The 24,783-nt window shown below is 33.2% G+C and overlaps 1 protein-coding gene across 3 annotated transcripts in view; it reads left to right on the top strand.

The window, feature by feature from the left end:
* P4HA1 (prolyl 4-hydroxylase subunit alpha 1) overlaps window positions 1–24,783 on the top strand; it is a 68,073-nt gene that overhangs the window by 6,608 nt on the left and 36,682 nt on the right. For all 3 annotated transcript variants that reach the window (XM_010963183.3, XM_074374175.1, XM_074374174.1), the window contains exons 2-5: window positions 7,637–7,744; window positions 8,667–8,763; window positions 9,804–9,955; window positions 12,813–12,950. In XM_010963183.3, coding sequence (XP_010961485.1) covers window positions 7,669–7,744; window positions 8,667–8,763; window positions 9,804–9,955; window positions 12,813–12,950 — 463 coding nt within the window. In that variant the 5' untranslated portion in view covers window positions 7,637–7,668. The remainder of the gene's footprint in view (window positions 1–7,636; window positions 7,745–8,666; window positions 8,764–9,803; window positions 9,956–12,812; window positions 12,951–24,783) is intronic.

Below are 24,783 nucleotides of genomic sequence, written 5' to 3'. Positions count from 1 at the left end.
GAAAATCTGAAATGTTACTGAAAAAAAGCTCTAGGTCTAATAAGTGAATTCAGCAGGGTTGAAGGACAGAAGATCAATATACAATAATCAGTTGTATTTCCTTATAATAACAGTGAACAATTGGAAATTAAAGTTTAAAAGTACCATCTCAATAGCACCACTAACCATGAATTATTTAATATTAACTTCACAAAATATGTGCAAGATTTGTATAATGAAAATTATAAAACACTAATGAAAGAACCCAAAGAAGACCTAAATAAATGAAAAGCTATACCATATTTATGGATTGGAATACTCAATATTATTAAGATATCTGTTTGTCCCAGACTGATCTATAGATCCAGTGCAATTGTGGTCCAGATCCCAGCAAGATTTCTTACATGAACTGACAAGCTGATTCTAAAACTGATATGGAAAAACAAAAGAACTAGAAAAGGCAAAACAATTTTGAAAAAAGAACAAAATTGGAAAACCCACTACCTGATTTCAACTTCCTATGTAGTTACAATACTTAAAACTGTGGTATTGGAGAAAAGATAGACATACAGGTCAATGGAACAAAGTAGAGAATCCACACACACAAAATGGTCAGTTCATTTTGGACAAAGGTACTAAGGCAATTCAGTAGAGTACGGATAATCTGGAATAGTTGGATGTTCATATGCAAAAAAACTGTTTTATTTGTGTACCTAATATCCTCTATTGGACTCTGCCTAGGAGTTTATATAAATGTTGGGACAACTGACAAAAAGGCACCAATGAATATGAAATAGGAAATAAAGTTTATTCACACAGACAACTGCAAAAGGATTCCTCAAGGACAGGGTTTAGGATTAGTCCAGAATAAAGCAAAAGTGAAGCAGGATGATTGGGTTTAATTGTTACTGTGGCTAGAAGGAGGGACCCATGTAATAGTTCCCACTTGTGGGATTTCCATGGTTTCAACTTCCCAGACACCAACGGAGGGAATGGCCTTTCTACTGACTTACCCAGATGTGAGGCAAAAGGGAGATGGAAGTGGGGCATCAAGGCAATCAGCACTCAAACATTAAAATAGAATCTTTTTCTTCATTATAGCCTCAGTGTAAAAATACCGCACACTGCAAAAACTAGTTCAGAACAGCTCTAGACTTTGAGGTAAGGCATAAAGCTAGAAAATAACTTGAAGAAAATATAAGATAAAATCTTTTTGACCTTGGGTCTGACAAAGATTTCTTAGATATGACCCCAAAAGTGTGATCCAAAATGATAGATGCAACTTCATCAAAATTAAGAAATTCTGCTGTTTGAGATATGGTGTCAAAACTTGGTCCCTAACTTCTGCACTTTATTTATAATATAGTTCAAGCATTCAAAGAGTGTCTGCCACTTCTTTCTCAGTTTTCATTTTCAAATTTTCCAGCAAAGAATTTTGAGTAGCTACTTGATTAGGGAGAAGAGCCTTGTTATATAACATGGCTGTTAAAATTACGGAGATGAATTAAAGGTAGAGTGGGGCAGTTTCCGGAAGAAAGAATAGGGTTGGTTGAGGTGCTATATAGGGAAAAACAGGTGTGTGTATGTTTGAAATGATCTTATCTTCAGATTCTTCCTGGCAGGGAAGACTGAACTTTGGAAGAACCTCCGAAAGACAGCCTGAGGTAGCATTTTCAGTTAAGGGCAATATCTTGATTTAGAGCTTCTTACCAACCAAATCCTGAACCGCTGTTCCATTGGAATGATGCCAAAGACTGGGTTCACTGATCAAGTACAGAAAGTTGTGGGAAAGAGGCTAGCATAATTTCTGAGTTTCTGATAGAAATGTTGGTCATAGCATTAAGGCACTTTCCGTCAGGTTGTGTGTACTAGCAATGTAGCTCACTCTCTTTGGGAGCAGAAGTATGACTGGAATTCATAGAGTTAAGTTAAAACAAATGGCAACTTGCAGAAGGATTATAGGGGAGAACAGAAATATAACTAGTTCTACTAGTAACCACACTTGTCTTGGAAAATCCATCCTGCTTATATGGAAGAGATGGGCTGTCTTGATTTGTATACCACATTGCAATGGCCTGAATCAGAAGTCTGAATTTGTGTTTGTTTTTTTGCATTGACCGTAAAAACTGGCAGAAAGATTAAAGTCTAACACAGATGTCAGGAAAACTAACAGCTGAATATGGAATTTGTATGAGGGAAAATAAACTTAAAGCTGGAGCCCTCTAAAAGAAGGTTTGGAACATTTGTGGAAGGTGTGGAGACTGTTAGAAGAAGCTCTGTGGAAAATTTTTAGTGTCAAAGAAAGTTTAGATTAGAATATCAAGCATTCTTCAGTCTGCCTTATTAACTTTTGAATGATTTGTCTGGGAGAGACAAACTTGTTAAAATGTTGCAATTGGGAAGAAAAATGTTAGACCAAAAGGCTAATAGGATTATTTGCCAAATGCCCTGTTCTAGTAATTCATTGAATAACTTGAACATACAATTCAGTGAATCGTGGTAACTCAAAATTGTAAATATCTGCAATGTAGAAGGACTGTTTTAAAATCTGTTCCCAGATTTGATTGATCTGTGAGTGCCTAGGACTAGACTTTCCTGGAAGAGGGATTGTAGGAAAGTGTGGATAAATAGTATACTTTGCAGTTTATTTTTATCCAGGTCTACCTGAGAATGTGTTTCTCAGGAAGATGTCTTCCATGTTGTTTTTTCCTTATAGTTTAAAAATATAATATTCATGCATATCAAACATTATATGTAACATGTATGTTATAAAAATTAAATAATAAACACTCATGAGCCTACCATCCAGCCAAGAACCAAAATATTATCATAATCTATGCATAATGGATAATTTATCCATACTATTTCAGGACTAAATTTTATTCCACTATATATTTATGTTTGTGTCTTTGACTCTTCTTTGGCATTCTTTTCTTTCCTCCTTCCTTTCTCTTTTTAATTAATTTATTTTTTTGAGTCAAGTTGTCTCAGGGAGCTGAGGTTTATCCTTGTTTTAAAAGAGATTGCATCCTCTTTACCCACTTAAATTCTGTTTCAAGCTTGCTTCAGAATTTAGAACAGAAGACATTTATTTATATCTGACTATTTTTGATTAAACTAATGTCTTTTGGGATGCTTGACTCTTAGTTGCTTATGATTTGCTTTGCAAGGTGCTAACTTGCTTGCATGTTGAGGGTGGTAAAAAAAAAATGGAAGTGAGACATAAGGAAAGACACCATTATGTTTTGAAAATCTGTGATTGGTAAAGATACGGTTGACTATTAACGTGTCACTTACAGTTTCTGAAAGAATGTGGGTGAGACATAGTATTAAAACAGATTAGAGGAACCATTCCCTAGAGTAATTAGAAATTCAGTGATTTTTTTTTGAAGTAAAATCTGTTTTAAAGGCAAAGAGCACCTTCTGTGTGATGTCAAAGTTTGTTTGTATCCAGTGGTTCTCAAAGTGTGATTCCCCAGAGCGGCAGCAGCAGCAGCATCTGGGAACTTGCATAAATTATCTAGGTGATTCTAATATAGCTAAAGTTTAGAACCACAGCTATACAGGGATATCTTCATTTGTATTAGCTAGCTTAAGTTGGCATGGTAATATGAAGTAATGCTGTGTGGGTCTGAACTTTCTATCGCAAATGACAGAAATCCAACTTGAATTAGTTTAAGAAAAAGGGAATTTACCAGGTTGCCTTAGCTGAGCTGGAAGATTATTGGGGTACCTCACAGATTCAAAGTAGTAGTTGGAAGAATCAGGGCCATGGAGCTTGTAAAACTGCTTGTTTCTGCATGACCGTCCTGTTAATAGATTGGGTTCCTATGAGTCCTTGACAAGTGGAGAAGATGGTCACAGGCAGCTCCAAATTCACATCTTCTGAGCTTAGCAATTCCAGAAAGAGCTGCTTTTTACCATTTTACAAGCCCAGTCCTCAGGTGTTCCGTTCATGGGAATGAGAGTCAATGACTGGCTTAGCCTGGGTTGCATGTCTATTCCCACTTCTCTATTCCTATATAGAGAAGTGTGCTACTCTGACAGGGTAGTTCACTCCTAGACATTGGGGTTGCTTTCAAATAAGCTTAACAATATTTGAAGCAGAAAGGGAGATCTAGAGGTTTACAGAATTCGAAAATGAACATGCTCAAACATGTATAGTATTTGTTAACTACTGTATTGTGTTAAGAGAGTGGTTAACCACTTCATTAAAGGCTTATGGTGCAATAACGTGGAAGTTGATGTTTTAGGTTTATTATTTTGTATGGAATTAGTTTTTTGTCACTGTAAAAGTAAATATATCCTATGACATCTGGAAAATACAGAGAAATAGGAAAAAAATCACCTAATGTTCTGCTCTCTAGAGACAACTACATCTTGGTGAATTTCCTTTGCATATTTTCTTACATAGTTATCTTATGATGTTAATTTTTTTCTTTGTTTTGATTAGCATTTATTTATAACTTTCTGTCAGAGTATAGTAGAAACTTAATCTCATTCAATACAAATTCTACCAGGGTTGTATGATGTTAATTTATTTTTTTTTAAAGACTTAATTTTTTTAGAGCAGTTTTAGCTTCATAGCAAAATTGAGAGGATATACAGAGATTTTCCATATACTCCCTGCCCCCACACATGCATATTTGTTAGAATTGATGAATCTACATTGACACTAAATGGCCCGAAGTTCATAGTTTAACATTACCCATTCAGTCTTGGTGGTGTTCATTCTGTGAGTTTGGACAAAGGGATAATGACATGTATTCATCTTTATAATGTCATAGAGTATTTTCACTGTTCTAAAAATTCTCTGTGCTCTGTCTAGTCACTCCTCCCTCCTCCCCTGTAATCACTGATCTTTTTACTGTCTTCATAGATTTTCCTCTTCCAGAATGTCATATAGTTGGAATCATACAGCATATGGCCTTTTCAGATTGACTTCTTTCACTTAGTAATATGCATTTAAGGTCCCTCCATGTGTTTTCATGGCTTGATAGCTCATTTTTTTTCTAGCATTGAAAAATATTCTATTGGCTGGATGTATCAGTTTATATACTCACCTACTAAAGGGCATCTTGGTTGCTTCCAAGTTTTGGCCATTATAAATAAAACTGCTGTAAATAGCCATGTGCAGGTTTTTGTGTGGACATAAATTTTCAGCTCCTTTGGGTAAAGACTAAGGCACATGAGGCACATGATTGCTGGATCATATGGTAAGAGTATGTTTAATGTTTTAAGATTAGAAAGACTGCCAACTGTCTTCTGAAGTGTCTGTACCATTTTGCATTTCCACCAGCAGTGAATGAGAGTTGATGTTAATTTGTAAATCTTGTTTTTCATTTAAATTCACAAGTAAAAAATATGTTCATTTTAAGTTTCTTGACATATAGCACCATCTAGATATTTTTATTGTTAATATGTTAAATTTGTTCGGTTGTTCATTTAATAGGTGAAAAACTGGCTATCTTATTTCAATTTTGTGTCCTTGATTACTGAGTAAGTTTTTGTTTTTTGTTTTTTTGGTTTGATTAATTATAATTCCTCTTTTGTGGGTTTCTGCATTGTTAATCTACTTATCATGTAATGTCTTAGTGGTTTTCTTATTGATTTGTATGAGTTCCTTAAATGAGCTCTGCTTTCTTTAGCTTCCTAGTCTGTAGTTTATAGGTTTTTAAAAACATATAAACCTAAATTATTTTGTGTATTTAATTCCATCTAGTTTTTGATAGGTTATTTGTCTTACCATTTTTAAGTTAAAAAATTCTCTCCTTTCAGAGATCCAATAACTTTTCTTTTGTTGTTTTATTTTTTGTTGATTGTAACTCTATATTCCATCTAGAATAAAGCAATTTTTATGCTTCTTTTTTGTAATTTCTGTAGGCTAGTGGTTCTTGATTGGTTGTGAGGTTTAAGGGCAATTTGAAAGATGATGAAACTATAGTGACAAAATATATTTTAGCAATGAAAAAATGAGCACCTCTTATCTAACAAATCTAAACTTTCCCATCAGAGTTAAACATTTAGACACATTTCTGATTAGCCTTCTGTTAGTACAGCAAAAGCATTTGTATTTGCTGGAAATAACATTTGTTTATGAAGAAAATTACAGCAGAAATCTGTTTAAACAGAAAATTCTAGACTGTTCAGATAGCCCAGGATTTTGAAAAAGACTTGTGCTTTGGCAGGAGCCCAGGAGAGGAAGTGTCTGCATCTGCTACATTCTAGAAGCCTTCCCAAAGAGTTACTGTAAAGCAGCCAAGAGAACAGTGTATTTCACTACTGTGTGGTTCTGGAACTATCTGGAAGTTTGCAGAAAGGAGGAGGTGGAGGGAGGAGACTTAGGAATAATTGTCAGTTCTGTGGTGATCTGTCTTTATTGATTCAAGTTAGGGGAAGGTGTTTTGTGTGTGTGTGTGTGTGTGTGTGTGTGTGTGTGTGTGTGTGTGTGTGTATGTATGTAATAGTTTTCCAATTTGGACTTGAACCAGTTGCTTTAAGTGAAGCCACTTGGGAAGAGTGAGAGGTGCCTGCACAAGTCAGAGTAACCAGTGGGTGCCTGTTATTGGGGCAAATGGTACTGCAGGGTTAACTTATTCTCCTGTAATGTAATAAAGGAGAAGGACTTAAAGTCCATGTATGTGGTGGAGAAGCAGCAAGAGAATAGTGTGGACAGGGCATTTGGGAGCACAGGGTAAAATCTCTGCTGGTTAGTTGATAATCTGCAACTGCCATGAAGAATCCATTCCAGAAAAGGCAGTGCGATGGAGGATAAAATAAAAAGATAGAAGGGCTTTGCTGCCAGATTTTTAAAAAATGCCACAGCTATGTACTGGGCTGGATTTTTTACACAGCACTGTAGATAAGAGAAAAAAATCTAACATTGGGTCCTTTGAGAGAAATTGCTAGCTTAAATCGATAGGGCTGTTCATTCTTTTTGGATTCTGTACAACTTAAAAAGAAAAAAACAGCTTTATTGAGATGTAATTATGAACCACATGATTCACCCATTTAATGTTCATGATTGAATGGTTTTTAGTACTTTCATGGTGTTCTTCAGCCACCAATCACCACAATCAATTTTAGAACATTATTCATCACCCCAAAATCTATAATTTTTAAGTGAACTTATTTTAATATTTAAAGCCATATAGGGTAAAGCTGGAACAAGTTAGGAATTCAGAGGATTAATCAGAAAGCTCTGAAACCTTTTTTTCCCTTTAAACATATTCTAACATTTTAGAATATATTTTGGTAATATTTGAATTAAGTTACTTTAATAGTGGTATATTTTAATGAGAAATTCATGGCTTAGTTGTAGATCACAGAAAAAATTTATTTTTCAGGCTATATGGAAAAAGTATTACTATTTAATCACTCTAATTGTAGTAGTAACTAAGGAGGAAACAAACTCAGCATTTTTAAGCATATATTATGGTGATAACAAACATGTACATTTTTCTTTAACATGAAATGCAAAGTTATTAGTCTATGTGAAAAATAAGATAGTAGCTCTTATTAAATTAGCAAATCAATTTAAGAGAATTAGTAACAGTTCCATGGGCGATCTTGGGGTCTAATTTACATTTTGTTCATAGAAAAATAGGAACTTTTCCTACCGTTCCTTTTTTTTGTAACAGCCATATTTCTCTTCTAGGTGTGTGAGCCTGTAAAATTAAGCCTTTGAAGATGATCTGGTGCGTTTTAGTTGTAGGGATTCTAGTTCCTCATTCTTTGGCCCATCCAGGGTTTTTTACTTCAATTGGTAAGTTGTAATTTTTTTTGTTTGTTTTTCTATTTAAAATTTTCCACTTTTTTGTGTTTTTCAATCAATAAAAACAAGTAACGTTGTATTCCCAGAGACTGAAACATTGCTTCAGTCTCTGCCCTTCTAAAAATCTCTCTTTTTTAGAATCAGTCTTTTTCTTTAAATTAATTTTTTCTGATTATAAGAACAATACATTTTCAGGTTAGAAACCTAGGAAAATTTAGGAAAGTATACCAAAAAAATTCTCTGCTAATGAGTCCACCCAGCAAATCATTTAATGCATATACTTAGTCTTTTATATTTTCCTATATGCATATTTCATCTGTCTTAAAAGAATTATTTTCCTTCATCCTCTTGACCAGTTTTAACCTTATGTGATTGTAGAGCTAACTAAAACACAGGTATTAATTTTGGGATGTAAAATGATGACTCTTCTCATCCCATTATGAATAACTAAATATGGATATTTGAATTTAAGCTGTGAAGTAAACTTTTTGTTAGTGTGGTCTTTATTAAATAAAAATGTAATTCTAATTGGTCTCAAAAAAAAAGAAGGTTGAAGGGGGGAGGAAGGGAAGAAGAAACATTGATCCTTGGGAAGTAATGTTTTGAAATTAAAAAATAAAAAAATTAATAAAATTTTAGATAAAAGGCAATTTGTTGATATGGCCCAAGCTTACACAATTAAGTAGCTTGAAAATTAGAATTGGAACACATGATTAGAAAAGTTTTTGGCTTCGTTGTTATTTATCTAGTTTAAAAAAAAAAAAAGAAAAAGGATACTCTCTCCAACATAGCTGATTCATGCCAGTTAAGTCCTCATAGAATGAAGCGTTTTTCGATCATTCTGAAATTATCTAAGATGGGTGTACTGACCAATATGAGTATTTAATAACTTTCTTCCTTTTCTTCCTTCTAGGTCAAATGACTGATTTAATCCACACGGAAAAAGATCTGGTGACTTCCCTAAAAGACTATATTAAGGCAGAAGAGGACAAATTAGAACAAATAAAAAAGTAAGGAAAGTGTTTTACTCATTATGACTCCGACTCCACCTGGATGTTTTCTTTCTAGAGCTGAAACATTCTTTGTGTGGAAATGAAAGCCCTCTGCCAGTCTTAAAAGGCCATTTGAAAAGACTGAAATAGAAAAACAGAAAGTAAAAGTTAGGCCTGAACTAAGACCTCATGTGGAAGAATATGGATTGAGATAATATAAATGGGTCGGGGTCGTAGACTGACAGTTTTTTTTTTTTTAATGGTTGCTAATGTCTTCTGTCCTCCAGCCTCCCTAATCAAGCCACCTTCTGGAGAAGTTTTTCAGTTCTATTTATCCTTCACTCCTTTGGTTCCATTCTGGAGATTACAATGATAAGTTTAGTTAGTATTATTTAATTAATATATCTCTTCCTTAAATGCTAATTTATTTTTAATTGGCTCAGGTCAATTAAAATAATAGTTAATCCTGACCTGAGAATTCTTATCCTTTGTTTAATGAGTAGTTAAGTATTCAGGTTTTTTTTTGTTTTAGGCATTGAATATAAAATTTTGGTTTTATTCTGATTTTATTTATTTACTTTTTTAAAACTTAAAAGAGGCTGGGATATTTTATTTTTTAATTTGGTGCATATTAGGTTTTATATTGAATATAAAAGTTTGATTTAAATGAGCACATAACTGAATTTGGTTTGGGCTGATTTGTACTTTGTAATAATCAGTTATTTTGCTTTAAGGACCTGTGGGGAAACGAATTTTCAGGCTCTTACTAGAGGGATCCAATCACAACTTTTACTAAGTTAATGTTTACTGTAACCATTTGAGAGAACAAAACTAAAACAAAAAGTCTTGTAGTCATATTTTGATTCTGCCAAGCTAGATTTATCCGTAAGAGAATCTTGCTTTTTAAGAAACCTTTATAATTTTACTTGTAAAAGAATTTTTAGATATAGTTTTAATGTAAAAATCTCTAGATCTAGTCTTTTTTATTTTGAGTGCTTTGCTAAATTGTTCTTCCTTGTGAAGTGTATTTATCTTCCATTTGTGTCTTACATTTTTAGATGGGCAGAGAAGTTAGACCGGTTAACCAGCACAGCGACAAAAGATCCAGAAGGATTTGTTGGACACCCTGTAAATGCATTCAAGTTAGTGAAACGTCTGAACACTGAGTGGAGTGAGTTGGAGAATCTGGTCCTTAAGGATATGTCAGATGGTAAGTCAGATGGTAAGATTAACAGGCCAAAAAAAAGTATGACATTTTTGCTACCACCTGTGGAAATGCCAGAAGTAGTGATAAAGTCAGTTCTCAGAACATCATGTGTTCAGTCTTGAAACTGAATTATTGCTGGGATGTATTTGGTTTGACTAGAATTAATTTCGTCTAGATCCTGAATTCTTGATTTAAAAAAAAGAATAAAAACTGGAAGCAAAGAAAAAGAAAATTTATTAAAAAAGTAATTTCTGCTATTAACACTGGTCCTTTTTACTTTGAAATCTACAAAAGTGAATCAATTATTTGGCATATAGCTTCATTTCTGAGGGTAATCATTTTCATTTTAGGATTATCTTCAGATTTTAAAAATGTTAGCTCTGTTTTATATAGTACTTTGAAGCTTAGGATTGTTTTGCTTAACGTAGACAATAAATTTAAAAACTGAGGCAACAAACAGTAATAATAAATGTCTTTGTAATTGAAACAGTAAAATTGTAGTTGGAGTATTGAGATGTTTTAGATATTTTAGTAACAGACACAGAAAACTAAGCCTGGAGTTTAAGGAAATAAAAGTATTATGCTTAGTACATAGTATTTATTTGTTAAATAGTAGAAGGTGGTTAAAAAAAAAAAAAGAGGGAACTGAGCCAGCTATGTAGATGAAACACTCCAAGGGTGCTTACAAGTATTTTTGAGCAGTAAACTAAACTATTATACATAGGACAGGAAACCTTGAAAAGAAAACATATGAAAAGAAAAATTAAGTCAAGAACTTGTGAATTAAAAAAATAAAGAACTCGTGAATACTTCTTTGCGATGGGAAGGATTATTTGCTTGCTTATATAACACCATGAGAACATTTTAAAGGTCATATATGTATGTGTTCATATACATTATACATCTACACACACATTTGATTATTATTTTAAAAAGTTCTCCAGTGATGACCTGTATGACCTATATTTTATAAGATAAACCTTGGGAGTTTGGCATTTTAATTGGTGGTAATCATCCCATAATGCTTTAATAGATACACATTTTCTCTTTTTATTAGAGAGGATTTAAGCAACTTCCTGGATTTTGTTTGGGGGCATAAAAAACATTACAGTCTTTTGTAAAACTTCCTTGTAAAATTCCATGTGCATATTGTGACTAAGAGTTGGTCTTAAAACTAAAAAATATGCTTGCTATGAACTTTGTCCTCTTGCAGCTAGTTGTTCATTTGTACATTTCAATTAACATAAAAATGCCTGGCCTTTTGATGATCAAAATATGCATAGTTGATTATAAGTAAATGAGGAGGGAGGGAAATCTGGTATCTAACTTTGATTTGCAAATGATGATACATATATTATTAAAATTTTAAATCACTTTTTGTTTTCATTGTATTCCTTAAGGAGTATTTAGCATCCATTCTCCTTAGGAGTAATATAGTTAACAGTAATTAGTTTGTTAGTTTGATTTTTGTAATATTTTATGTAAAATCTTTTAAAATTAATACGAGAATTTATATAGAGCAAATCTTTTAAAAAATTTATTTATTTATTTATTTATTTATTTACTTACTTACTTACTTACTTTATTAGAGGTACTGGGGTTTGAACCCAGAATCTTGTGCATGCTAAGCATGCACTCTACCACTGAGTTATACCCTATATAGAGCAAATCTTGATTGGTGAACATTATATTCAATAATTCAACAGATCTAAATATATTTTAATAAACTAGCTTACCTGATACTCTTAAATATATAATTAATGTCTCTTCTTTCTCCTCAAAGAATTCCACCAAACTTTATATATTTACGCATTTATTTATGTAATATGTGGCCCATGGAAGAAGAAAACAGAACTTTACTTAATTTTTCTTATTAGAACTTTATTTAAGAACATACATTTTACTTATTGTTATCTGAAAGTATAATTGGTTGCCAATTAATGTCATTTTCAAATCTTTAAATACATTCACTTTTCAGGCTTAGTGGAGCTAAGGTATCTTGTGTAACCGAAAACTCAATTATTATGTTAGTTGATCTTTACCTACTAATACAGATATGACTTATGCAATGACCCCAGATTACTTAAGCAACATTAAAAATGGTTTGGGAACACTGAACAACATTAGAGGTATGTCAAGTATCATTCAGTGTATTTAATTTTTTCTTGTTATGCATGGTATGGTGGAAAATTATAATCAAATGAATTTTGATAAATCCTTATAACTATATTAAAAATTGGAAGTCTGTGAAGTTCTAGAATCTTTTTTCCTTTTTTTCTTCTAGTTTTGAGTTTTATTTATTGATATACAGCACTGTATAAGTTTAAAGTACACAGCACAAAGATTTTACTTAACACACATCATGGAATGATTATCACAATAAATTTAGTTAACATTCAAAATTAAAGAAATAGAAAAAAAAAGTTTTCCCTTGTGATGAGTAAATTCTAAGAGTTCTCCCTTAATGACTTTTGTGTATAACATACAGCAGTATTAATTACATTTATCATGTTGTACATTACATTCCTACTAGTACTTATTAACTGGAAGTTTGTACTTCATGACTGCCTTCCTCCAATTCCACCCCATTCCAACCCCGTGCCTCTGGTAACCATAAACTGATCTCTTTTTGTGTGAGTTTGTTTGTTTTTGCAATATAATTGACCTACAACACTGTATTAGTTCCTGTTATACAACATACTGATCCTATATTTCTATATGTTTCAAAATGATCACCATGATAAGTCTAGTTATGATACGTCACCACCATAAAAAGATAACTACATAGTTATTGACTATATTCCTCACACTACATTTCATACCCGTGTCTAGAATCTTTTTTTTCTTTCCCTATTTTAAGGCTTTATCTCTAACCTAACTATTCAGAGACAATACTTCCCTAATGATGAAGATCAGGTTGGGGCAGCCAAAGCTCTGTTGCGTCTCCAGGACACCTACAATTTGGATACGGATACCATCTCAAAGGGTGATCTTCCAGGTAAGAATTCTTCTAGTCTGTAAGAAACCTATTACCTGGCATCTCTGTTCAGTCCATTAGAACAACGTTAATATAAAAAGTCTTCCGTATTTTAAGATTTTTAACTTTAGTTTGTCTCACAACCTTTGAGGAGAAAATGACCCTTTCTCTGGGACTTAATAGTTGGGGATAAGCTGCTAGCTTGTTACTGTGAAAGCTTACAATTATAGAGACTAACTTAAGTAGGCAATTTTAACATGTAAGAAAAAGAAACAACTCTTTTCCAAATGTCTTTCTTTAGAATACCCAATGTTTGTATGTAGAGTTATAAGGGAACTGATAATCGAAGTTTATGTATGTTCAGTAATTTAAAACCAAGACATGTTGAGTATGCACAGATTTTTAAAGTGTTCTACAGTGTGGAGCATCCTGCTTTCTGATCTATTTTTGGCAAAACCCTTTTATTAAAGTTACAGATGATTTCATGATAATTTGCTTAAAAGATTTTTATTGTGAAAAAATATAAAACAAAATTTACCATCTTACCCAATTTTAAATGTGTAGTTTATGGCATTAAGTATATTTACATTATTGTACAGCCATCACTACAGTCCATCTATAGCTCTTTTCATCTTGTGAAACTGAAACTCTATACCTATGAAACAATAAGTTCCCAGTCCCTCCTTTCCCAGCTCCTGGCAATCATTATTCTACTTTCTGTCTCTATGATTTTGACTACTCTAAGTACCTCATATAAGTAGAATCATACAGTGTTTGTCTTTTTATGACTGGCTTATTTCACTTAGTATAATGTCCCCAAGGGTCATCCATGATGTAGTTTATTTCAGAATTTCCTTCCTTTGTAAGTCTGAATAATAATCCATGGTAAGTATATACCATTTTTCCTTATCCATTCATCTGTCAGTGGACAGTTGGGTTGCTTCCATGTTTTAGCTGTTGTGGTTAATGCTGCTATGAACATGAGTGTGCAAATTGTTCTTTAAGACATTGCCTTTCATTCTTTGGGTATATACCTAGAAGTGGAATTGCTGGATTATATGGTAATCCTATTTTTTAAAAAATTTTTTGTTGTTTATTTATTGTTGTTGTTGTTGGGGGGAGGTAATTAGGTTTATTTACTTTTTTTTTTAATGGAGGTACTGGGGATTGAACCCAGGACCTCATGCGTGCTAAGCAGGCACTCTATTAATTGAGCTATACCCTCCTGCCTGGTAATCCTATTTTTAATTTTTGAGGAACCACCATATTATTTTCCATAGTAGATAAACCATTTTACATTCCCACCAACAGTGTGCAAGGGTTCCAGTTTCCCCACGTCCTTGCCAACACTTTTATTTTCTCTCTTTTTTTTTTTTTTTTTTGATAGTAGCCACCCTAGTGGGTATGAGGTGGTATCTCATTGCAGTTTTGCATTTCCCTAATAATCAGTGATGTTGAGCATCTTTTCATGTACTTAGCAGGCATCTTGTATATCTTTGGATAAATGTCTATTCAAGTTCTTTGCCTATTTTTTTTTAACATTTTTTATTGATTTATAATCATTTTACAATGTTGTGTCAAATTCCAGTGTAGAGCACAATTTTTCAGTTATACATGAACATATATATATTCATTGTCACATTTTTTTCTCTGTGAGCTACCGTAAGATCTTGTATACATTTCCCTGTGCTATACAGTAAAATCTTGTTTATCTATTATACAATTTTGAAATCCCAGTCTCTCTCTTCCCACCCCCAACCCCCTTGACAACCACAAGTTTGTATTCTATGTCTGTGAGTCTATTTCTGTTTTGTATTTATGCTTTTTTTTTTTTTTTTTTTTTTAGATTTCCACCTATCTTTGTCTATTTTTTAATTGGGTTATTCTTTTTTGTTATTGTTGAGTTTTAGAAGTTCTCTATATATGATAGGTGTTAATCCCATATGTGATATATGATTTACAAATATTTTCTTCTATTCTGTGGGTTGCCTTTTTACTCTGCTTATGTTGTCTCCTGTATATAAAATTTAAAAATTTTTGTGAAGTCCAGTTTATTTATTTTTTCTTTTGTTGCCTATACCTTTAGGGTCATATACAAGAAATCATTGCCCAATCCAATGTTATGAAGCTTTTGTCCTGCTTTCTTCTAAGAGTTTTATTGTTTTAGGTCTTACATTTAGGTACTTGATTTATTTTGAGTTAATTTTTACATATGGTATTAGGTAAGGGTCCAACTTCATTCTTCTGCATGTAGATTCCTAGCACCATTTGTCGAAAAGACTGTCCATTCCCCATTGAATGGTCTTGCCACGCTTGTCAAAAATCATTTGACCATATATACAAAAGTTTATTTCTGGGCTTTCTGTTCTATTCCATTGACATATATGTCGTCTTTATGCTAGTACACACTATTTGATTATTGTAGCTTTGAAGTAAGTTTTGATATCAGGAGGTGTGAGTCTTCCAGTTTTGTTCTTCTTTTTAAGATGTTTTGGCAATTTTGGGTCCCTTGAGATTCCATATGAATTTTAGCATGGATTTTTCTATTTCTGTCTTTGGTACTTTGATAGAGATTGGATTGAATTTGTAGATCACTTTGGGTAATATTGACATTTTAACAATATTGTCTTCCAATCCATGAACATGGGTTGTGTTCTCATTTATTTATGTTGTCTTTGATTTCTTTCAGTATTTTTTTGCAGTTTTCATTGTATAAGTCTTTCATCTCCTAAGTATTTTATGCTTAGACTTGTTTTAGTAATTTTCTTTTCAAATTGTTCATTATTAGTATATAGAAATGCAACTGATAGTTGTGTGTTAGCTTTGCATCGTGCTACTTTGCTGAGTTTACTCATTAGCTCTAACAAGTTTTTTTGTGGAATCTTTAGCATTTTCTAATAGAAGATAATGTAGGTGGGTTTTGTGTTTTTTAGAAATATGTCCGTTTTATCTAGGTTATTCATTTTGTTGGTGTACAGTTTTTCATATAAGATAATTTTCTCATTTTACTTCTTCCTTTCCAGTTTGTGTACCTTCCTTTCATTGCTTATTCTTGCCTAATAGCCCTAGCTAGAACTTTAAGTACCCCTAAGTTGAATAGAAGTGGTGAAAGTAGGCATCCTTGTTCTCCTTTTTGATAAAGGAAAAGCTTGCAGTCTTTCACCATTGAGTATGTTTGCTGTGGGTTTTTCAAATGTGTCTTTTATTATGTTAAGGTAGTTTCCTTCTATTCGTGGTTTATTGAGTGTTTTCTTTTTGGGAAAAATACTAAATTTTGTCATGTTTTTTCTGCATCAATTGAGATGATCATATTTTTTTTCCTTTATTTGGTTTAACGTGTGGTATATTACATTTGTCGATTTTCTTATGTTGGAACATCCTTGCATTCCAGGAATAAATCCTGCTTAGTCATGGTGTGTAATCATTTTAGTATGCTGCTGAATTCCGTTTGCTAGTATTTTGTTGAGGATTTTTGCATCAGTGTTCATAAGTGATATTAGTCTGTAGTTTTCTTTTTTTGTAGTGTCTGTTTTCTGGTTTTGGTAAAAGGACAATGCTGGACTCATAGAATGAGATAGGAAGTGTTATTTTCTCTTCAGTTTTCTTGAAGTTTGAGAGGAATTTGTATTAGTTCTTTAAGCATTTGATAGAATTCTCCAGTAAAGCCATTAGGCCCAGGGCTTTTCTTTTGTCGGGAAACTTTTGACTACTGATTCAGTGTTCTTAGTAGTTATAGGTCTATTCAGATTTTCTGGTTTTTTTCTTAGTCTTGGTAGGTTTTGTGTTTTTAGGAATTTGCCCATTTCATCTAGATTATTCAGTTTATCAGTGTACAATTTTTCATAGAACTCTCTTACAATGCTTTGTATTTCTGTAGAATTGGTAGTGGTGTCCCCACTTTCATTTCTGATTTTAGTAATTTGAATCTTCTTTTTTTTCCTAAGTCCATCTAGCTAAAGGATTGACAATTTTGTTGACAAAAATTCTTTACAAATAAATAACTTTTGGTTTTATTAATTTTCTCTTACTGTTTTTCTATTCTCAAATTTACCTCTGCTTTAATACTTCCTTTCTTCTGCTAGCTTTGGGTTAAGTTTGTTCTTATTTTTCTAGTTTCTTAAGTTGTAAAGTTAGGTTGTTGATTTGAGATCTTGTTTTTTAATGTAAGCATTATAACTATACATTTCTCTGTTAGCACTGCTTTCACTGTGTCCCATAAGTTTTGTGTTTTTGTTTTCATTTGTCTTTAAATATTTTCTAATTTTCCCTGTGATTTCTTTTTTGATCCATTGGTTGGTAAAGACTGTTGTTTAATTTCTGCAAAATTTGAAATTTTCCAGTTTTACTTATATTATTGATACCTAATTTCATGTGATAGTCTGCTTTTGCCATATCTCACCTTATTTTTTTAATTGGTTCTGATTTAAAACATCAATTCATTAAATAGACATTAACTATTTAATATGTGCCAACCATTAGTTAGGTACTAAGGATGCAGTAATAAATAACACTGCTCTTGCCCTTAGGGTACTTGTATGCTTATGATATGGTATGATGAATGCCTGGATGGGGATAATTTAGGGTACTGTGGGAGCATATAGAAAGAAACCTAATTCTGGACTTGATAAGGGTAGAAGTTGAATGTTCTCATTAGTCACTTGCATCATTTAAAAAATTGAGATATAATGGACAAGGATTAGCCAGGAAAATTGGGGAGAGGGGAAAAATAGTGGGCATGAGAAAGGTATTCCAAACAGAGAGAATATGTATGAAGGCCAAAGAGAAGAGAACATTTTATGTCAGATACCTAACAAATAGTTTGTTCAAGAGGTTAGCACATGAACTAGGGGTGGGGGATGCGTTTTGTGAGAGTGGTGAGAGATGAGGTGAGATGGGTAGGTAGAAACCATCTCCTGAGGGACTATGTAAGCCTTATGGAAGAGTCTGAATTGTTCTGCATGCAGTGAGAAGCTGTTGAAAAGCTTTAAATAGGGGTGTTTATGTGATTGTATGATTTTCATTTTAGAAACATCATTCTGGCTGCAGAATGGATAAAAACCTGGAGGTAGGGACAAAAAAGTCAGGGGAAAGGCTGTTGTAAAAATTTAAGTAAGAGCTGATAATAGCTAGTGGGTATGGAGAGAGGTGGATAGGCTATCAAGCTACTAGGGAAGTGGAATGGCAGAATTTGATGGTGGACTTGATATGGGTTTCTGGCTTAAACAACTTAGATGAGTTCTATTCAGCAAAATGGAGAACACAAAAGAAGCAGGTTTGGTGTATGTGGAGATAATAAATCTCATTTAGTTTACTATATTGTTTTTTGTTTAAAACTTTATTATTTTCTCATCAAAATGGCATTGAATGTTTTTTAACCCTAGTTTTGCTGTGTTTAGTCATAGGAAGTTCATTGGGTCCTCTGAGTAACTACCCTTTAATCTGGCATTTATGGATAAGATTTCCATAGAGAATGGCTGAAAATAAAATATTCTGAGGAGGGAGGGTCTAGCTCAGTGGAAGAGCACATGGTTAGCAGGCATGAGTCCTGGGTTCAATCCCCAGTGCCTCCATTAATAAACAAACAAACAAACCTAATTACTCCCCCTCCCCCCCAAAAAAACCTAAAAATAAAAACCTAAGAATATGTATAATTATTTTTCATTGAGGACAATATTCATTCTTTCTCATGTACTTTTTATTTCCTTATTGACTTCTCTTCAAGTCACTATTTTGGGCTAGTTATTACTTATTTTTCCTTTCATGCAAATTCCTTATAAGTAGAGTGACTAAAATTTCCTAGGCATATTTCATTCTGTAAGCGGTAAGAATGACACTAAAGTGAGCTAATAAATAGTTTTTAGGCTTTTTTTCTTCTCCAGACCTCTCTGTTGTTAACAGTAAAAGGTCACAAATATGTTTGAAGACCCCTTGTGCTCTTTGCCTTCCTTTGTAGAGGTAATGACTATTCTGAACTCAGTGTGTATTCTTCCATCTTTTAATACTTCAGCACATATATTTAAATTTTAAACAATATATCATACTCTGTGTATCTTTCTGCAACCTTTTTCAGTCAATATTTTTAAGTAAATTCATCCATGTTGATCAAATAATTGCTGAACAGTGTTTTATGCCCCAGTTGATTTATTCATTCTTCTGTGGATAGAGGGGCATTTAGGTGACTTCCAATTTTTTGCTATGTTAAACAAGATTTCACCAGAATTTTCACTTGTCTTCTTGTGCCCATTATACACACACAAGAGGTTCTTTAGGGTGTGTATGAGTCAGGTATATACTTCTCAAACTTTGCTAGATATGACCAGATCATTCTCCAGAGCAGAGGACCAATTAATCCTCTCACCAGCACTGTAGGAGAGTTCCCATTTCTTCATATCCTTGCCAACACTTGGTTTTTGTCAGATTTAAAATTGTGATAGTTTAGATGTGAAATGGTAGGGGAGAAGGATGATTTTTTAAAAATTGCCCTCCCCCCCAAAATCAAAAAAATGCTTATTTTAGTGGATTTATATTGATGCCATGTTACTCCTTGATTAATTTTGTCTGTTTCTTAATCCTTTTTGGGCCTACCTTTTGAAATACTTTCTTGATATTTTAATATAGAATCTAATAAGTTATATGCATTTTGGCATTAATGATGTCTTTACAGATCATAGAGACTGTTTCTTTAGTTTCAGGTTGTTCCTAATCCTGATTTGTTGAATAGATTCATATTTTCCAAAAATACTATACTATTTTTTTTTCTCTCGTATAGAAAATCTTATGTGTAAAATTCAGTGTACTTCAGGTGGAAGTTGAATGGTCTCGTTGGTCACTTGCATCACTATTTTCATGGGCTTATAACGTTACTATGCCAAGCAGTAGATTCTCCACACTTCTCTGGAGCTCACTCAGCTTTGAGTGTACCATACTACCTCAGCTGCAAGACATCAGCTTCGCAAGTGTATGCATTTTAAATATATTTGTCCTTTACAAATCAAGTTTTTATCTACTAAGTGTTCCTGTAAAGTGTAAGAATTTTTAAATTAAATGGCCTAGTTTATTGATGAGCCACAAGAAATGTATTTCTAAGTAAAATTTTCCTATACTGTCATAATAGTTTAGTTTATATTATGATAATAAATCAAAAGGACTCTTTTTGGTGTTAGTTGTGACTTTAAATTTGGGTTACTACATTCAGTTTGATATGCTCATGTCAATCATCCGTGCCACTTCCTTTAAACCAAAGGAATTTGCAACTTACTCTTTTTTCTCATCAAATTCTAACTATTGGCCCTTTGTATGAAAGCTTTTTATAGTCTCTTCACCAACATCACTTTCCTCATCTCATTTTCTTCATCTTCTTGCCCATTTACTTTTTCTTCTCATGTTATTTATTTTGGGAGCAGCCTTCCCATTCAAATGCTGCATCACTTCTTTTCCATTTTCTTTTAAGAATATAATTCCCAGGCATTTTGCCTTTGGTAATTGTGAGTAGGTCAATAGTTAGATAAGCAGAGGTACTTCAGCTACCAAAGCAGAATTGCTAAAGATCTTCTACCGTCTCTATCATGCTTTCAGATAATGTTGCCAGGATATCAGGTCATCTAAAAGGTATTTCTGGTGCTACCTCCATGAATTAATCACATACTGTCCTCTTATGTCTTTTGCATGGCCCTAAAAAACACATTCTTAATTGCTGCCTTATAAATTCTTCTTAGAACTGTATACCAGTTCTCATAGCTGAAAAATAATAGGAGAGTCAAAATTCAGTATGTTTCTTTTGTTTTTGGAATTGCATTGTGTTAAACTATTAGTAAGTTAGTTTTTGGTATCCTTTCCTAGGTTAGAGTGTGGAGTAGAGAGTAACTGTCTAAATAGAATCTTCATCTTCATTTTAGGAGAGCACTGATAGTCACTTATGGATAGTAAGTGATTATCAGGAGATAGGGAAAAAAATAGTGAATGGAGGTAGTTATATGATTTGGATATTTGATTATATTGGTCCATGTGATCCTCTAGTGCATACACCTCCATGCTAGGACTCTGCTTGGTGCTGGAATCTAACAGGTCATATCCTCAGACTAGATTAGACAATAAATGTCTAATCACTAGCAAAATGGGCCCATGGCTTTATTTCCTCTTAATTTGTTTCTCATGAACTCCTTTTCTGCTAGCATGTTTTTAAAAACATACGTTGACACCATTGGATAAGTTATAGCTAAGTCTGGTTCTGGCCAATTTGCTGACTCATTGAAGTATAATACAATCAAAATTTATTAAGGAAAGCATCATTGTGTTCTTTTTTCTAGCAGTTTCCTTTGTGATGTTATCAGATATATCAGACATATGTTTCTTCTGCTTAAATACCTAGGAGTGAATTGACTGGGTTGCACGGTAGCTTTATATTTAACTTTTAAGAAACCGACAAATTGTCCCATTTTATATCCCTGTCATCAGCATATGAGTTTCAGTTCCTCCACATACTTGCAAACACTTGCAAATAAGTCCTCCAGTTATGTTCTGTGTTAAAATTGCTTTCGCTATTCTAGATTCTTTGAATTTCTGTATAAATCTTAAGATCAGCTTGTCAGTTTATAAAAATGCCTGTAGCAATTTTCATTGGAGTTGTTTTGAATCTTGGGGAGAATTTGGGCGGCACTGTCATTTTAACAAGATACAATTTTCTAGTTCATAAACATGCTGTATCTCTCCATTTATTTAGGTCAGAAAAGTTAGTGTAGGAGATAAGATACTTTGACATTAGCCTTAAACCACTGTGAGCCTCAGTTACTGTTTGACTGTTGGTGAAACAAGTTGGAAAAACATTCTCCTTTCCCTTCTCCCCTCCTCCTCCTCCTTTTTCCCCTGTGACTTTCACTGAAAGTGAATTTATCACAAGCTCAGTTTTTAATTCATATCCTGTCTTTGTCCTCTTCTGTTCAAAAATGTTTATATTGTTTTGGTTTCTAAATATCTATAATATTTAGAAGTATATTGACAAATGAAGTGTGATAACACATTGTCCAAGATAGGAACATGAAACTGTAACTGGCTTAGTGGACGGTATCCATTTTGGGATCTGACATAATACCTTTTTCACTGGATTGCCATGAGAATCAAATGAGCTATCAGCATGTGAGAACTAAAGTTGCAAGATGCTGTTATTAATGTTTTTATTTAAGAGGTACCCAAATAACCTTTTTTAATATTGAGATATAATTGACATATAACATTGTAACATTGTATTCGTTTTGGGTTTATAACACGATGGCTTGGATATGTACGTATTGGGAAGTGGTCACCATGGCATGTTTAGTTAGCATCCATCATCACACAGTTGCAAAATCTTTTTTCTTGTGATGACTTTTAATATCTAACCTTTCAGCAACTTTCAAATATACAGTACAGTATTGTTAACTATAGTCACCACGCTGTACATTACATCCCCAGAACTTATTTATCTTATAGCTGGAATTTTGTACCTCTTGACCACTTTCATTCATTTCTCTCATATTATTTTTAGTTACATAAAACTTGTTGTATCCTTTCAAAGTCCAACCTATACTAAGGTTCCCTCATAGAAGTCTCACTTTCATTTCTGTACTCCTCACCCCGCCCCTTTCTTCTTCCTATATGAGCTACCACTTTATTAGTTTTTTTTTTCATTTCTACCATTTTTTTGAAAATATAAGCAAATGTGTGTGTGTGTATATATATATATATATATATATATATATATATATATATATATATATATATATGTGTGTGTGTGTGTGTGTGTGTGTGTATATATATATATTTCTGTTTCCTCTCAACATCAACACAGAAGGCAGCATGGTGTAAGTATTTTCTGTAGTTTGGTATTTTAATTTTATTGCTTTGTTTTAGATATTACTTCATATCTTTAGAAATCCTCTTCATTTCTTTTTACAGCTGCATGTTACTCTACTTTGTGGGTTTACCATAGTTTATTTAACCAGGCCCCTATTGATGGACATCTGGTTTGTTTGCAGTCTTTTGCTATTATAAAAATAATACTGCCAATAGTGTTGTTTATATATTATTTTGTATTTTTGCTAAGTGATCTTTGGGATTTTTTTTCCAGAAGTGATGCCAGTGAATCAAAAAGTAAATGCATAGGAAATTTTTGCTAATATTGTCCCAATTTCCCTCTGTAGTGGTTGTGTTATTTTGTATTCCCACCAGCAATGTAGGAGAGTGCCTATTTCCCACAGCATCATGAAAAAAAGGTCAGACTGAGATTTTTGCCAATCTGATACCTCACTTTTCTTTAAATGTATATTACTTTCTTTGTTTATAATTTTTTTGTGCCTCAGACTTTACATTTGGAATTATTTTCCTCCTCTTTGAAACACATCCTTTAGAAGCCCTTGCATGAACTTTGTTTGGCTTAAGACTTTTTTGTGCTTCCTGAATCTGAAGTTTCATGTGTTCTAATTCTGGAAAATTGTCCATCATTATTTCTTTAAATAGTGCCTCTGCCACATTCTGTTGTCTTGTGGCACTGCAAGTAGACATAATTAGACCTTATTTTTTCTTCCTTGTCTTTTAACTAACACTTCATATGTATCCCTCTTCTCTGCTGCTTCCTGGGTAGTTTATCCCATGGTAATTTACTCAGTTCTCTCATTTAGTTTTATTCTCTTTTTTGTTGTGTCTGACTTGCTGTTTAACCTGGCCAATACATTTTCATTTCATTGATAATATTTATAATGAATGGAAGTTCTATTTTTCCCCCCACTCGAATCTGCCTGGTCTTTTTTAGGGTATCTTACATGTTCATTTTTTCTATTTTTTAAAAATTCTTTACACATTTTAGTCATGGTTGTTTTGTATATGTAATAAGAAAACACCCACATCTGAAGACCTTGGGGGAAGTCCAGCAGTATTTTTGAATAGTTTCTGCTGATTTTCCTTATAGTGGCTTGTTTTATCACATGCTTTATAATTTTGAATTATGTGTACTTTTTCACATTGTGTGTGATAATGTTGCAAAACCTGAGGTGAGGGTGCATTTTGCAAAGTAAAAATGTTGCTTCTGCCCAATGTCCTATGACATTACCAACTATGACCACTTTAGGTTAAATTCTTGGCTTTAGTTTCCCAGACCACGGAGATAGCATATATTCGAAATCAAAACCTCCCTGAGGGCATGTCTGTGGAATTCTAAGGGACTTTTTTTCCCCCTGCCTATAGTGCAGACTGAGAAAATAAGTTCTTTTGTTGTTCCTTTTTGCCAGCTGACAGTTTTTTCTAGCCTATTCTTTCTCGAGATGTAATTCTTCAAGGGTCTGCTTTGCCACTTTGTACGGGCCTGACTCTTTATCTCCTTTCCTAGTGGTTAAAAATGAAGCTTCCAGGTTTCTGATCTGGTGACTGCCTCTAGGGTAGATGCAGTTTCATCCTCTGCTTACCTCTCTGAGTTTCCAGTTCCTTTTTGGTTTTGGCCCCCCAAATTCGCTTAAGTCCTGTGAAGTTGGCCATAGTATAAGTGGATAATTGTTACATTCTATCCAGCATTCCTAGGTACAGTCGACCCTTCAACAATGCTACAGTTAGGGGTGCTGACTGCCTGAGCAGTTGAAAATCTGCACGTAACTTTTTACACCTCCCAAACTTAACTACTAACAGCCTACTGTTGACGAGAAGTCTTACTGATAACTTAAACAGTTGATTAACACACATTTTTTATATTATATGTATTATATATATGTATAGTATTCTTACAATAACATAAGCTAGAGAAAAATGTTAAGAAAATCAAAAGGAAGAGAAAAAACATATACAGTACAAACATGTATTTATTGAAAAAAATCCACATAGAATGGAACCCTTG

The sequence above is a fragment of the Camelus bactrianus genome, chromosome 11 (assembly GCF_048773025.1).
Source record: "Camelus bactrianus isolate YW-2024 breed Bactrian camel chromosome 11, ASM4877302v1, whole genome shotgun sequence".
Lineage (NCBI taxonomy): Eukaryota > Metazoa > Chordata > Mammalia > Artiodactyla > Camelidae > Camelus > Camelus bactrianus.
The sequence above is the reverse complement of the archived record's forward strand: the minus strand, read 5'-3'. Positions and strand labels throughout refer to the sequence as shown.